The 15,936-nt window shown below is 40.2% G+C and overlaps 1 protein-coding gene across 6 annotated transcripts in view; it reads left to right on the forward strand.

The window, feature by feature from the left end:
* Positions 1–15,936, forward strand: part of LOC116048443 (VPS10 domain-containing receptor SorCS1) — a 240,705-nt gene that overhangs the window by 99,048 nt on the left and 125,721 nt on the right. For all 6 annotated transcript variants that reach the window (XR_004897076.1, XR_004897075.1, XR_004104639.2 and 3 more), the window contains exon 2: positions 5,742–5,809. Coding sequence is in view for 3 of the 6 variants with exons in the window: in XM_031297563.2 (XP_031153423.1) it covers positions 5,742–5,809 (68 nt within the window). In the remaining 3 variants the exon portion in view is untranslated. The remainder of the gene's footprint in view (positions 1–5,741; positions 5,810–15,936) is intronic.

Here is a 15,936-nt window from a genome sequence, read left to right on the forward strand (position 1 = left end):
GGGGAGATATTTAAAAAACCTAAAGCTTTGCACAGACACAGTTGTTACTGATCCCCACCCGGAGCTGAGGCTTCCTTTTGAATGACTAATATCGCTGCACTTTTTCTTTCCACTGTAGAAGCTCATCAATTGATCAAAATTGTGGGTTTTTAACTAAGGAGGAATCAGATTTTGTTGGAATGATTATGGTCAGAGAAAACAAAAGAAAACAAAAAAGGACAACACTAAAAATTGTCTAATAATTATTAGATAAATGTGTGTATTTCAAACCTTTCCTTTAGGCTTAAAGGGTAACTATCGTTTTTTTTTTCAACCTTATTTTCCTATGTCTTTGTGTCTAAGTGACTGATGGGAACAACAATCTTTGACATTGGTCCGGTATTAAGAGAGATCGCTGCAGTCAGCAGCGGAGAAACAAGCTACAATGTAAGTTAATAGGACAGTTGTCCAGCTTGTATTTACCTTAACTAAAGTGCTCGTTTTGCCGCTGACAGACTCAGATTAATATTCTAAGTGTCTGACAACATTATGGAAAGGATCCCTTCAGAGATAGACCTTTAAAACTTCTTTGAGACCTTTCTGTTTAACCAGAAACAGCTCTCTAGTCACTAGCGCTAAACCCACCAGACTCCATTTAAAAAAGTAATACTTTTAGTGTGTATAGAGCCAACATATTTGAACATGTAAATCGACAAACTATGTGTTTATTTCAACCAAAACTAGAGTTGTGATAGTTGGAAAAGTGGAAAGACGACCCCAAACGGCTTTTCATAGTTTTATTTTGTTTCTGTCGACTTTGAATGAAGTGTATTTTACGATGCTAAAATCACTGATTATTTACATGGAGTCTGGTTGGTTTAGCGAACGCAATTTCGCGGATGTTTTTATGTTTAAAAAAAGGATCTTACTCTTTAACAGAAAGGTCGACCTCCTTAGAAATCCTTTCCATAATGTTGTCAGACACTTAGAATATTAATCTGAGTCTGTCAGCGGCAAAACAAACACTTTAGTGAAGGTAAATACAAGCTGGACAATTGTCCTATTAACTTACATTGTAGCTTGTTTCACCGCTGCCGACTGCAGCTATCTTGCCAAATACTGGACCAATGGGGGTCTTATGGATTATTTTATCATCTGGGATCCCCCCTGAGTCCCTTTATTACAAGTTAGCTGACATCTTTTAGCGCACCAAGAATAATAAGGTGAAATAACTTCCTGCATGCAACAGTATCTGCTCTGACATCTTTGCTGTAGTTTGAATGTGGAGAAAGTAACAGATTGCGGCTTTAAGTTTTTATTAAGCAACTTGCCACACAGATAACAATGTTGTTGCTGTGTGTTTCTCTTGTTATCTTGACTGTAGCAGCAGGCAGGATGACTGGTGATCCTGAAGCTGCTGCTCCAAGTTAGATGTCTTTGACACTTTGGCAGCCACTGTTTCTTCATTGCATATCATTCTGGTTGTTGTTTGGGGGCGTATACATCTACGATGCCATCTTCTCTTTTTTGGTCAATGCAGCCTCCAGACAAACACACTAACATTGTAACTCACCATGTCCAATCAGGACAGTAGTAGAGTGCAATCTTTTACAAAGACTACATTTGGCTTGTAACTGCAGTCATTTAATCATTCTCAAACTTTAACACGCGGCCACCAGCCACCGTCTCATTTTGATGACTCCATGCTCCTCTGCACATCTCCAAACCGTCAGAAGTGTGTGTGTGTGTGTGTGTGTGTGTGTGTGTGTGTGTGTGTGCGCTGCCTCATCGTAGTATTTACAGTAGGAGAAGCCCACAGGCCTAATTGGCATGGTCAGTGATGGAGCATATGCACTTTCCAGTGGGAGCCCATCTGACAGGTTGATGCCGATGACTGCCTACATAGTCTCCATATGTGGCAGACAGAAGGGCCCGTACGGACACTGCCCTTCAACTAATCAAGCCAAGTCACCCGGCTTATACCTCAGCCTTTTAGAAGACTTTATCCAGAATCCAGAGCCAGAACACTACCCCTTACAGCATGCACACAAACAACTATACACACACACACACACACACACACACACACACACACACACACACACACACAGGAGAAAATGTGTTGAGATTTGACAGCAGAAATAAATAAAGAGGGGGTCGGGTAAAAAAGAAAGTGAGGGAATACAGAGAAAGAGAGAAGCTGCGTGGTGCGAGTGTGAATTCAGCCTCCAGCTGGGCAGCTAAATGGACTTGGTCAGTCATTAGCATGCAAAGGTCTGGTCCGGACATTTAAGGTTATTCATTCCCCAGGCTAATCCAACACCCAGCTACTTCCTGAATCACTCTTAATCAATGCCTTTTTTACTACTTGTTGTTGTCCCGGTGGTTATTTTCCACAACAACACTCCAAGAGAAAAACCTGCCAGCCGCGGGTCAGCCGAGTGCACCGCACGTTTGGAGTGTTTCGGGGGGCTGCAGATGTTAGTGCATGCTTAATAAGGTTGATCACAGGAGCCCCAACCTCGCAATGTAATTCCACTACCCAAGGTGCATCTGTTCTGCTTGTACTCACAGCAACCCCATGGTGCTGGAACTGTTTCACAAAGTCACACAAGTCATGCAGTGGCTCGGCTGCTGCCTCCATAACAGGCAGTGGAGGGATCAAAACGCAGCCAGGCCAAGGGGAAACGGTTGGATATTGGCCGTGCACAGCATAGCACACAACTTCAAGGCAACAGATATAAATTGTATAGACTCCAGTTGTTTATTTTACTCCATGCACTGGGGAATATCTGCGTGCATCGCATGCCTTGTACAAACAGCCCTTTCCCCGATAGCAAAGTCTGAGATAAGGATGTAGCGCATCACAAGCCTGTACATTATGTGAAAAGACCTCTCTCCATTGGCAGCATCTGCTCTTCGCCCACGCCGTATCACCTGACCATTGTGCCGCAGGTTATCCACAATGCAAAGGGGTCATCAGATAACTGTCAAAGTCACCACAAAATATCCCTGGGGATTTTGTTTCACACAGTGTTATCAAAATGAACTTAACTCATGAGCAAGAGAAGTAAAAAAAAGACTATATTGAACTGAAACTGCAGCATTCCCTGTGAAGATGTCCTTGCCTTTTCTGTTTCTTCTGAGTTTTATTCATTTCAAATACACCTCCAGTCGCAAAGTAAATAGATTGTGAGTTTCCGTGCTGCTTTACTTATTTTATGCTCGGAGTGAAATGTGATGTTTCTGCCTCTGTTTTTCCCTGAAGACGTTGGCTGACCCACTTTGCCTCATCTCGTGCACCTTGAGGGTGCACAGAATAAGGGATATTTACAGGGGAGTGTTTAGAATCAATCTGATATGATTAAGTAATGAGTTTGAAACAATTAGAGGGGGATCACATTAAGCAATGTGGTGTACAGTATGGTAGTATGCATCACATGGGTGTAGATCTCTGGTGTTGAACAGAATTGAGTATTATTCTGGCAAAGATATTTCTCCTGACACCTCATCTTACACAGTGATGGTGTCACAAAAATAACACTAATCAAGGCACCTAATAAAAGATACATGAGATAATAGCACACATTTGATCTGTTTTACAAATGCAAAAGTCAATTTTGATTTTGTAAAGTATTTTGTAAATACTTATTATTAGAATTACTGTTAACGCTAGGCTAGTCTATGTCCACAATGTTCCACTCTGGGATTGTTCCGTTGCCGATGGAAATTTCACCAGATGTCACTCTTTTTGGACAGATTGTCCGTTACCTTCGTCTTTCTTTGTGTTGGCGTTCTAACCTCTGGAGGATTATGGTTAACTGCTCCTCAGATCTCTGCAGGGTAAATCCAGACAGCTAGCTAGACTATCTGTCCAATCTGAGTTTTCTGTTGCACGACTAAAACTACTTTTGAACGTACACATGTTCCCCCGAAACAAGTTCCTTCCAGAGACTATTTTGCAGAGGCACCGTGGCTCCGTCCGGCACTTAGCTCCGCCCAAGACGATTGTGATTGGTTTAAAGAAATGCCAATAAACCAGAGCACGTTTTTCTCCATCCAGGAATGCTATGTGGACTAGCCAGACCTTCCTCCACAGCGCTGTGGAGGAAGGTCTGGCAAAGCGAGACTAACGCTAGGCTAACCACTACAGTATTAACCTTAATACTGTAGTGGTTAGCCTAGCGTTAGGAAAAAATACACCTTAAGGTCTTATAGGTATAAGACCTTAGCAAGGTGTATTTTTTCCTTTGCGCGAAGGCGACTTGATCCCATAACCAATGATGAGCTAAGCTAAACGAAGGCAGGCTAAGCTTACTGTATAACGTATCGTAAAACTACAGGTCAAACCTAATGTGCACACATCCATTTTTAAACAGGAACAGAGAAAGGGACCTGGGGCGATCAGATCTGATCCGCATAGACCGGGGGATAATTAGGCCCAATCTAAAATGCAGTCAACCCAAATCGACGCAAACAGAAAAAGAACACCAACACTGGCAGCAGCATAGGACAGCTGCGGTTGAAAAGTGTAGCAACACATGCCATTTTTCATGCATTTTATGTGTCACTGTGACTCACTGTGTCTCAACTCAAAGTTTTAAGTAATGACATACCACAAGATCGAAGCTTATAATGAGCCTGCTTAGATGTCTACACATACACATAAGTGTTATTATTAGATATTATTCCCAATTATTTTCATGAGCATCTTCAATTTGTAGAAAAAACAAACCTGAGTGGATAAAGTCCAATTATTGCAAAAAAGGGTTTTACAATTGACTGAGGAGAAAAGGTTGATGTATCACGACAAAGTGCAAAGGAAACAGATCTATCAAATCATGACAGACATGAAGCATGTGTGTTATGTGTCACTCTGCTCCACTGAAGGGATAAAAAGCAGCAGCAGATGAAGACTTCAGATCTGTGTGGAGCGATGAGGAGCTGTAACCTGTCAAAAATGAATACCTGAAACCGACCTAAATGTCATATTTCCATCATCGTTTCTACATTGTTCTCCACCGTTTGAGGTGTGACTGATGCTCTTTTAATCATATCATCTTGTTGCGCCCTCTTACTCTGCAGTGGTAGCACCAACCAACTGTTTATATTCATGTGCTCAACTGCTAATATTCACATAAAAGTGGACATTAACATTTAAGGCGATGTTCAAACTTGGTGTCTTTTTTTGAGCTGCCGGCATCTGTTTTACATTATAATCCTATGGAGTAAACCCTGTTTTTAAAAAAAGTCCTTTCATTACAAAAGCACCCTAGTCAACTTTTTCTTGTCAAAAAAGACGCAAAGAAGTGTAAACATAGCCTACTGCAGATTTTCTGGAAATTACGTTAACATTTGTGCTACATTTGGATGAAAAACTGACCACTGACACACAGACCTGTTGAATGGGACCAGGGTTTCCCCACCCACCTTCCTCCGCAGCGCTGTGGAGGAAGGTCTGGCAATACAAGACTAGGCCTGGCCTGACTCAGGTCCTGGATGGGGTCCTTGTAACTAGGAACATGCAGACTTCAAAATGCATTCAGACACATAAAAAAACAATCCATGGTTTTGTCTGAAGCTTACTATGTGGGAGAAAGACCAAACTATGCTTCTACCATAATAGATACAAGGGTCTCTGGCTGTTTGACTGCTGTTTATATCCCTTCCTGTCAATTTTGCCTTGCTACTGTTTAACCTGCTCACCAGACATTTGATCAATAGGCCTGTGTATTGATTGCAATGCTTGTCTTGTTCTGCAGGTGATTTTGATGCTGACCAAACTATTTGACTTCAACCTCAACAGTGTGACTGAGAGTTCATTATGGAGGTAAGCTCATCACATGACACGAGCATGACATTTCTAGAAAAGCCTGACAGTAAATTGGTCAGATGGGACTGTCAGATGGGACTGTATATATATATATATATATATATATATATATATCAATATTTCTGGTGTTTTTATTCCTGTGGTTTGAACTGCTCCCAGCAGTGCTCTTAGATATAAAGAATACCAATACTCACAAGGATCTCATAATGTGAATTAATGAAACATTCAAAGCTTGAAAAGGATGCAACGGTCTTAAAAAGATCTCCCAAATGGCGAGCCTGAGTAGCCGACTGTCTTCAATCAGTTTTAATGTCTGTGGGCAGCAGAAATCCCTCATATGAAAGCCACTAATCAACGTGACTGGAGCTTGTAAAGTTATCCAGTAAATTACCTTGACCAGCCTTGAACTCAGCTTAGACTTACTTAGAGCTTCCGCCTCGTTTCTGCCTCGGTCCTCATGTAACTTTGGTAGATGCCGGTTAGGGAGGAATGTGGCTGCATTAATGTCTTAAAGAAAGAAAGTCATAACCAAGAATATTTGCACGAGTACTTATCATTATGAAATGTATGTTGCATTAGTATTGTTGCCTATGGAGAGTGATACCACAGACATGGACGGCTCCCTCTCGAGGAAAAGCAGAAGGAGGAACAAGAATGATCAAAGAATAACTACATAAGAAGTAAAGAAAGAAAAGGTCTGATCAGCCTCATGGTGTATAATCTCCCTACAATTGAAACAACTCTCAAACCTGCTGAAAAGACATTATATGTTTGTATTTATTTATTGTACCTCTGCAACTTGTTTGTAATAACTGACCATAGTTTGTTGTCCAAATGAGACGAATAGCTAGTTTTTTTAAAAGCAGAATTTTCAGTTGGCACATTCAGATTTTTCCAGTAAATTGTAATGTTTTTTAAATCCACCTACAGGGGCGTCAATATAGACAGTGAAGGCATTTCGGTGTCACTGGTGCTTGTGGGGTGTTTTTTTTTTTTTAATTGGTTGATACAGTAGCAATCTATAACAACATGATATGCTTATTCTACATAAGCTTTAAAAACAAAAAAACAATAGAAAACTATTCAAATAAATAAATAATAAATATTTTCCTTTTTCTTTGGTATTTTCGTCATAGACAGATATGCAATGATGATTGCTGGGTAATATGTATGTCGATGTTGTCTCTATTTGATCATGGGACGAGACGATACGATACACAGTAGCTCGTTCAGGCAAAAATCTGTCAAGACTGACAAGCTGAGTGCATCTGCAAGTGAGCAGTCATTCCTTTCAAACACATTAAAGGGCTCCTCATAATAGCTCGACTGGGGCCAGTCGTAACTACCTTACCACTAACTAACTTGACATTAGCAGCTCTGTGATATTTTGAAATGTTAAGATCCAACATGTAAAGATGTTATGTCGACCTTTCTGCAAGCTCAATGAAAATAAGTCTGAAAGCAGAAAAACTTTAATTATGTTTTGTTTTTGTTTTTTCCCAGTGTGTTTAGTTTTTGTGTGTATGCAATAGATGTATAAAGTACAAAAATCACTCTTCACTGCAAATGGAGCATCCTCTCCCACTGACAGCACTTTTTCTCAACTGTCTGAAAATAGCTCACCCATATTCCTGTTTGAAATGCCTCAATTAGTGAAGTCATTAATTGAGAGTGCCAGCCCAGTTTTTCATATGTGCTGCCCATTGGTGCTGCCTGAGCAAGCACAGCCCCAACACCTTGTTTGCATTTGGTTGACCAATCACAACAGAGTGGGCAAGCTGACCAATCAGAGCAGACTGGGCTTTTTCGGGAAGGCGGGTCAAGAGCTCAGACAGAGCTTTTCAGGCAAACAAGCTGCAACAATGGGCAGTATGAGAGACATAATATGTTTTTTGAACATCAAAGCATGTAAACCTATTCTAGTAGATCCCAAGAGTACAAGTATGACGCCGAAAAGGTGTATAATAGGGGCTCTTTAAATAGGAATAACAAAAACCATCACATATACTACAAGACTATGCAAAAACTTTAAACTGAAAAAGTTAAGAAAAGCTACAATGTGACCTACAAAACTAAACCAAAATCAAATAAAATTCTTCATTTTCAGCTTATGATCTTTTAAAGATTGACCAGTGGCTCCATGTTTATTGTGCTGTATGTTGTGCTGTTCTATTCAAGTTTTGTGCAAGTTTTATTCAAACTCACAGATTTGATTTTAAATTCTAATGGAGATCACAAACTTCGAAAAGATACCAGATGTGTCAGACGGAATTATGAGGGAGACATATAAAAACATGCACAAGACATCTAGATGATTTCCATTTGATGTAATGACGCAGCCTTAAAAACATGGCATCTTGGATTTGAATGTTTCACTTGGTATAAGCATCATGTAGCTTCAATGAAGTGTTGAAACAAGCTGAGACTCTTGCTGCATATGTGATACTGAGTGTCAGTGTGGAAATGTATCTTTTTCTGTGTATATACTTAAAGGGCTAACATAAAGGTAAACTCAAGATGTATATACTGGGTATTCATATGTTGTCTACGTGTGTCAAACCTACAGCATGAACACCCAATTCAGAGCATGGACAAATGACAATAGGCCTAAGCCAACTTGTGGCATTTAGTTTACTTTCCCTCATTACTTTGTGGAGTCTCAGTTCCACAAACTTTTTTATTGCAACTGTTGTCACTATGGATTAAATGGCCCTTGGGATATGGAAGGTAGAATCTGTCAAAAAGCTGCATACTAATGTTTATACCTGTCAGCTTAATTATTTACATTAAAGGTTGAGCCAACCTACATTATATTCCTGCTTCCAAGCCAATACACTTTTAACACATTTATACATTTTGTACCTAATACAAAAAAGAGTGTCAGCTAAATAGAGATGACAAACCTTTACCTTTGGATTGATCTCTTTTCAGCACGATAAACATTGAGGAATAAAAATGATGACACAATAACTTTTGGTCCCACTCTATTTTACGGTACATTAATGTGACATAATAAGACATACTTTGTATCAAATTAGACCAAATTAGAAATAATGTGGCCTTAACTAGACAGTACATGAACAGTTATACTCTAATTAGACACCAAGTACTTAAGTTATGCTGTAATTACTTTGTTATTAGGACGTAATAAGCTTTACTTTGTATCAAATAAAAAAAACGTGATCTTCATTAGACAAAAACTATACTCTGATTACAGTAATGTTAGACAGCGTTAGACACCATACACCTAAATGATATTGTAATTAGAAACTGCACATATTAAACCCCAAATATGCTATGATTAGTCACTGTTATAACTAGAAACCAAATATCGGGCATAGACTTTCAGTGTCATTCGTTGCTTATTAAAGCCCATGTTGCAGGTTAACCACCACTGTTGATTAATGGGTACATAAAGCACTCAACATATGTATATCATTGTTAAAAATGTCTCCAAATAGTGTTAAAGGCCAGTTTTTACCGTTTTAGTCGTTTAGTGGGTTTTTTAACGCAATTCGGTGATGACGTCACGTTGGGGAGACGTGACTCAGCCTAGTACTAGAACTATGGTGACTGACTGGGATGAGGAAGAGGTGGAAGAGGTGTTTTTACTGTCAGTGAATAGCACCGAGTGAAAGTCAATGTTTTCTTTATATCTAGTGACAGTGATCATGTCGTTAGTTCAGATAAGTACTGGTAATCTAGCTAGATCTAGAAATAGAAGGCATCATGTTAGCTATGGGCTAACTTGCCAGTCAGTCCCACCTGTGAAATCCCCCGACGTTGTAAACACATTTTCGATTAGATATCTCACGTTTTGATGGACCCTACTAGCTCCAGTAACAACATATTTGCCTAGTGTTCATTTATTACTTGGATGGGGATGCTGTTCGGCTTTTCACAAGTTTAGACAGCTAGCTAAAGCTACGCCGATGTTTTGCTAACGTTAGCGCAACAGCGTTAGCCTAGACGGCTAGGTAAATGTTACGACTGCTTTTGTTGTTTCCTCTATCTGCGTCCACGTTGTCAACATAAGACATGTGGCGTTAGTGCTCCTTTTGTACCATAATTGTATTGAATGAAATGTTAAGCTTCGCTCCTACGAGATGGGTGGGTTTTTGTTAGCTACGTTACACACAAAGTTAACTGGCTATAGTTAGCCTGTGCTAGTGGAATTAGCTAATGTTGCGTAGCCAGCCAGCAGCTTCGGCAGTAGTTCCAGCGAGCTAACCACGACAGCTAACACATCCACAAGCGTCTCTATTTCAAACATCACTGCAGATTGACTGCTTTTAGCAGTAGAGGTTGATTGTGGGCAACAATACTGTTGTGGTTAGCTTACCGAAACTACTGCTGATTGCCGAAGTTGCTGGCTGGTTATGCAACGTTAGCTAATTCCACTAGCATACAGGCTAACTATAGCCAGTTAGCTTTGTATGTAGCTAACAAAAACCCACCCATCTCGTAGGAGCGAAGCTTAACATTTCATTCAATAAAATGATGGTACAAAAGGAGCACTAACGCAACATGTCTTATGTTGACAAAGTGGACGCAGATATAGGAAACTCCGAAGGCAGTCGTAATATTTACCTAGCTAGCAGTCTAGGCTAACGCTGTTGCGCTAACGTTAGCAAACGTCGGCGTAGCTAGCTGTCTAAACTTGTGAAAAGCCGAACAGCATCCCCGTCCAAGCTGTTTCACTTTCCCTCCAATATTATTATACACATAATAAAGACACATGGACTCGGTCGAGACCAAAAACCATATTTTGCAACACCAGTGGCACAGACGAGCCCATAGACAGTGAACAGAGACAGGGCTTTAGTCTGTCGTCTCCCCAACGTGACATAGTGCAATGCATTGTGGGGGAAAAGAGAATCATTGCAAACCGCTGTAAAATAGTACTACTTTTTATTCCGTTTTGTGATATCCATTGTATTTGATGTTGTTGGGTAACAAGCTAATTGCACAAATTCATTAGAAAATAAACCCTGCAACATGGGCTTTAAAAGAAAACTAGAGTATTATAGTTTTAGTTATATTACAATATTACTGTCTCTGTATTGTAATGCTTTACACTACTTTTGTTTTACTTTTGAGTTACTTTCACCAAAATAAAAGTGGAAGTATGACTTGACAGGTGGCTTGTGAATTTCAGCACAGGATCAATAAAGTCTCATTTTTATCCACTTTAATACATCATAACTTATTCATAATATTTTGTATTATTAATCTGAATCTGCAAAGTAACTAAAGCTATAAAATAAATAGTGAATAGTAAATAGTAAAAAAGCACAGTAGGCCTCGTTGACTCTGAATTGTGGTGGAGTAGAAGTATAAAGTAGGAGAAAATACTCAATTAAAAGTACCTTACAATTGTATTGAAGTATGGTATAGTTATTTTCCACCGCTGACAAAATGTAATGGTATTACGTGTAGCAAGACTAAACATTAAATCCTTACGTGTTTCTATCTGTCAGTAGCTCGGACACACTGCTGTCCGTGCTGACGTACCGTCACCTGTTGGGACACAGATGCTGTCCGTACCGTCACCTGTTGGGACACAGATGTTGTCCGTACCGTCACCTGTTGGGACACAGATGCTGTCCGTACCGTCACCTGTTGGGACACAGATGCTGTCCGTACCGTCACCTGTTGGGACACAGATGTTGTCCGTACCGTCACCTGTTGGGACACAGATGTTGTCCGTACCGTCACCTGTTGGGACACAGATGTTGTCCATACCGTCACCTGTTGGGACACAGATGTTGTGTGTACCGTCTCTGGTTCTGGCTCTGACCACGGGAACAGTGACGGGACAGCTCACTTCAATGCAGCGTAATAACTCCTGAAAATAATATCCATCTCGCAAATCCATCTACGCAGTCATTTCAACTATCAAATCCAGCAACAGGAAATGACACTTACTGACTTTTTCTGTGTCGAAATGTTTCGTGGTGTTAATGAATTCTAAAAAAAAAACAATACACCATTAAATGTTGGGTTAAAAAGCATTGTAACTCACTGTAACGGGTATAATATTACCAAAATTGAATTCGTAATGCATTATATTACTGCGTATGTTACAGCAAAAAGGAATACATTACTGTAATTGCATTACTTTTGTAACACGTTACTCCCAACACTGCCGTTAAGTAATGTCAAACCACATCGAGTCATCTTTGAATGCTTCCTCACACAGTCCCTCATAGCCTTGATGCTCTCTGGAGTCCCGTGGTGTTTGTAGGTGGTGAATAGCCTAATTAATAGGTTAATATATATATACTAAATACATGCTTCATCAATGCTCTAGTCCCATACCACTTAAGACATCAGAACATTTAAAGCGTAAGGGATAATGTAAAGCGAGGCGGTCGTTAAAGCAAATACACTTGGGGTTGTATTTGCTATAACGACCGAAGTATAGTATAATTTGGGTCTAATATGACATTACATGCAGTTTCCAATTACAGCATAATTCTGGAATATGGTGTCTAATGTCTAAAAAAGTCACAAGGGTGAGTGTGTTAGCAAACAGTGGCTCATTTACGCGTCAAAAAAGACACAGAACAACATTAGCATTCATTCATAGTCCTGTTTGTGTCCACCTGACGATTGACTCTTCTTTCAGCTTTGTTTTGGTCTCTACCAATTCCTGAGGGAAGTTTCTAGCTAGTTGCTAACTTTGTATGTCCAGTGGTGCTCAGCAGGTTGCGTACAGTGGGTTTCTCGAAGCTTGTTTGCAGCTGCGTCTGGAGATGACAATGATGAGAGTGAATCAAACAGTACATGGGTTTGTCTGTGCAAGTGACCCCGTATACCCTTGCAGTCATTTGATAAAGAGTTAATAGAGAAATATATATACTTTAGCAGCTTTAAATAAATGATGGGGTCATTTTACCTGCATCTCTGTGAAGCGTGACACGTTGTCTTGCACAACTCGTACAGCTAGCTGTGTAGCTCTGTTACGCTGTAACATGGAACAAGGACAGAATTATCAGTGTTGAGGTGCGTAACTCACTGTAAAACCACAAATTGTCTTTTTTACATTTCTGTTTAGGTATGGACTAAACAAAATAGATACAACATGTTACAGTAATTACTTTGCTTTACTATGCTAGTGTTGGTAGACAAACCTTTCATCTCAGGAGAGAGCCAGGCTAGCTAGATAGCTAGTTGTTCCCCTCTGCTTCCAGTATTTATGCTAAGCTCACGCAGCTCCATCTCTGTACCTAACACACACAGAGTGGTATCAATCCTTCCCAATCTCAGTAACAAACGTGCAATTTAACATGAGTGGTTTTCCAGGAAAAAAATGGCTAACTGCTAGCTTATCAGAGAGGATTTTTGCATCCTGTGTGTTATTCAGAGGTGATGGTCCCTGGTCAAGAACAGACTTTCAGGATCTTAAGCATCTTTCTGAGAGGATTACCAAACGTGAAAGCAGCAGTACAACGCAGTAAAATTGCGCTTACTCTGCAGAGCAAGCTATCCAAATTGACAGTGCATACAAACAGGGAAGGTAGCCATATAACAGCAATTAGAGGAGAACAGGTAGGCCTATGTGCCCAGTCGGATTATCGCCTGTGTTAAACATTGTGAAAAATTGTGTCATTTTCTGGTATTGCGCCACCTTTTTCTTTCCACCTAAAATCCCATTGTTAACTTGCTACACTTACCTTAGGCCCAAGTAAAGCTATTGCTTTGTCTTTGATGAAGGTACCACGCCCACATAATAGTGCATCTGCTACTAATGTTTCATACAGGTTATTATAAATGTGATGCCTTGACAAAGCAGAGCTTAGTATTGGATGGATGATTAAAGGTGCATGTGTTACGCAGACATATTGACAGAAAGACAGCTGAATAAACAGATGATATACATTATGAGAGAGGATAATGAATATGAATGGGCAATTTACAGCCAGGGAGAAAGACAGAGCAGTGAAGCAACTGATAACTGCATTTAAGATAGCCAATTGGTCTGCCAGAAATCCAGCACTCCGCAGGGGGAGTTGGAGCTAAACTAGGCGTCTCTGCCTGTTGTGGCCCCAAAAGCAGCATGAGGTAACAGCGTGAAACTTTTGCACCTAAAAATCACGTGGTGCGATGTGATGTTAAGCATCTGTCATTGCTTAATGCCAAAGGAAATATGAAGCAAAATATCTCATATTTTGTAAAGATGGCCCACAGCTTTATGCAACCCAACAGCTGAAACCTGACAAGCCCCAACAAAGGTATCAGGTTGGGTAGCGGAATTCCAATGTGTATGTTCAGACTGAAGTGAATTTTAGATGAATTAGGTGATTACATAAGAATGGAAATACAAAAGAACCCACACAAAGATCTGAATTTGCTAGCTTGAGGCGAAAACACATCTGAGCATGAAAGAAAAAGAACAGAAATAACTAGCTCCTGGTGAGTTCTGAACTCTATGGTAGTCAGACTTGTTTCATGAACACACATCCCGATATGACAGCTGTCAAATCGGGATGTTGGGATGCTCTTCTCTGTTGAAATCTTCAACCTTACTTTTTTTAAACTACGCTCATGTCTAGGGTAGCCTTGAGAGTGGATGGTTGCCACCAAACCTGAAGGGCAGGAATTGGAACAGGATTGCAGATGTGGAGGGACGGAGTACAGGGTATAATTAAGCCTGCTGCGCAAAAGATACACTGTTTAAGCTGGCTGAGGGTTTCTGTCTCAAGCAGTGTGACTGGTGTTTTCTTCGCTCTTTCTTTGTTAACTTTCCCAAGATGCATGCAGCTCCCACCGCCCAAACCATGATTAATCAAACCCCCATGGAGAATGTGAAAGCTGTGTAGTAGCTGCCTATCAAAGTATAGAAGACTCTGGAAATTATAATTGAAACTCTATCTAATAAGTGACTATAGACATAATTGTAATCTTTCTTAGAGAAAGTAAAAAGGGGGTTTAAGGCTTTTGATTGAGTGTGTGTGTATGTGTGTGTGAGAGAGTATGTTTCAAGATGTAATGGGAATAGCTCAATTGTCCTCCTAGCATATCCAGAATTCATTTTCCTCAGTGAGCCATATCAGTGGAATAGCACTGATATCATATTGTGTCCTCGTACAATGTTTCGTAAAGTCCCCCCTTGTTTAATCCAACGTGTAGACAGCCTGAAGCATTGGCTCACCTTCAGCCCCTGTGAAGCCAACATCCTCACAACGGATGATATCACAGCAGTGGGGTCAGAGCTGGGTTTTACACCCACACATAACCACTGAACAGCCTTTCAAAAGCCACTAGCAAGGCGGACAAGTTTCACTCTGAATCAGCGTCCTTGAGAAACTATCATTTTTCATTCAAAGTAACTTCCATCATCCTGGGGTTTCATCTGCTGGGTTGGGCTATTTTATTAGTTCATGTTGAAAGTTGCTGTGACACTAAAAATAAGTCATTGGCCCCTAAATCAAGTGATTCTGTGACAGGGGCCTCTGAGGAGCCGATCAATAGCCTGATGATGTCATTGTCCCATGGTCCTGGCTCTTGATGGTTTCTGATGAATCATACTGGACTTATCCAGCAGAGTTTGCCTGGCAGCAATGTATTTGCTCACCATGAAACCAGCCTGTAATTAATACAATTTCAGGTCATCGGGGGTTATTGACCATCTTTGGCAAAACTACATGTGTATTTTTACGTAATTCTGTGTACAATTATGCAAAGTACATCTTATTTCAATGTGATATGATACAGTAGATAACTGACATGCACTACTTTGGCAAAATCTTAAAGTGCTAGTTGCCAGTGTGCCATGAATATTCTGTATTTTCATGGCTGTATGTAAACTTCAAGCGTGAAGTTCTCAGTAAACTCCTTTAAACCCTTCAAACAAGGACTTTAGTCTGGATTTGACAGCTACACTGAAAGAAGGTGGAAAAAACCCCACATCAGTCGATGTGAGCGATTGCTTCATTTGAAGTCACATAAGGCATTCTGCGGTGTCTTTGCTGCATTTTAAGATTTGCATGCTTTGGGCTTTTTTCTCTATGTTCATGTGAAATTAGAATAGCTCATTGAGCTGATTGAGCCTCAGGCCGCTCAAAATAAATTAGACCTGACAGCTCAAATAAGTTGTTCAAACTTTTGGAGACAGTGTG

The sequence above is a fragment of the Sander lucioperca genome, chromosome 4 (assembly GCF_008315115.2).
Source record: "Sander lucioperca isolate FBNREF2018 chromosome 4, SLUC_FBN_1.2, whole genome shotgun sequence".
In the NCBI taxonomy this organism is placed as follows: Eukaryota; Metazoa; Chordata; class Actinopteri; order Perciformes; family Percidae; genus Sander; species Sander lucioperca.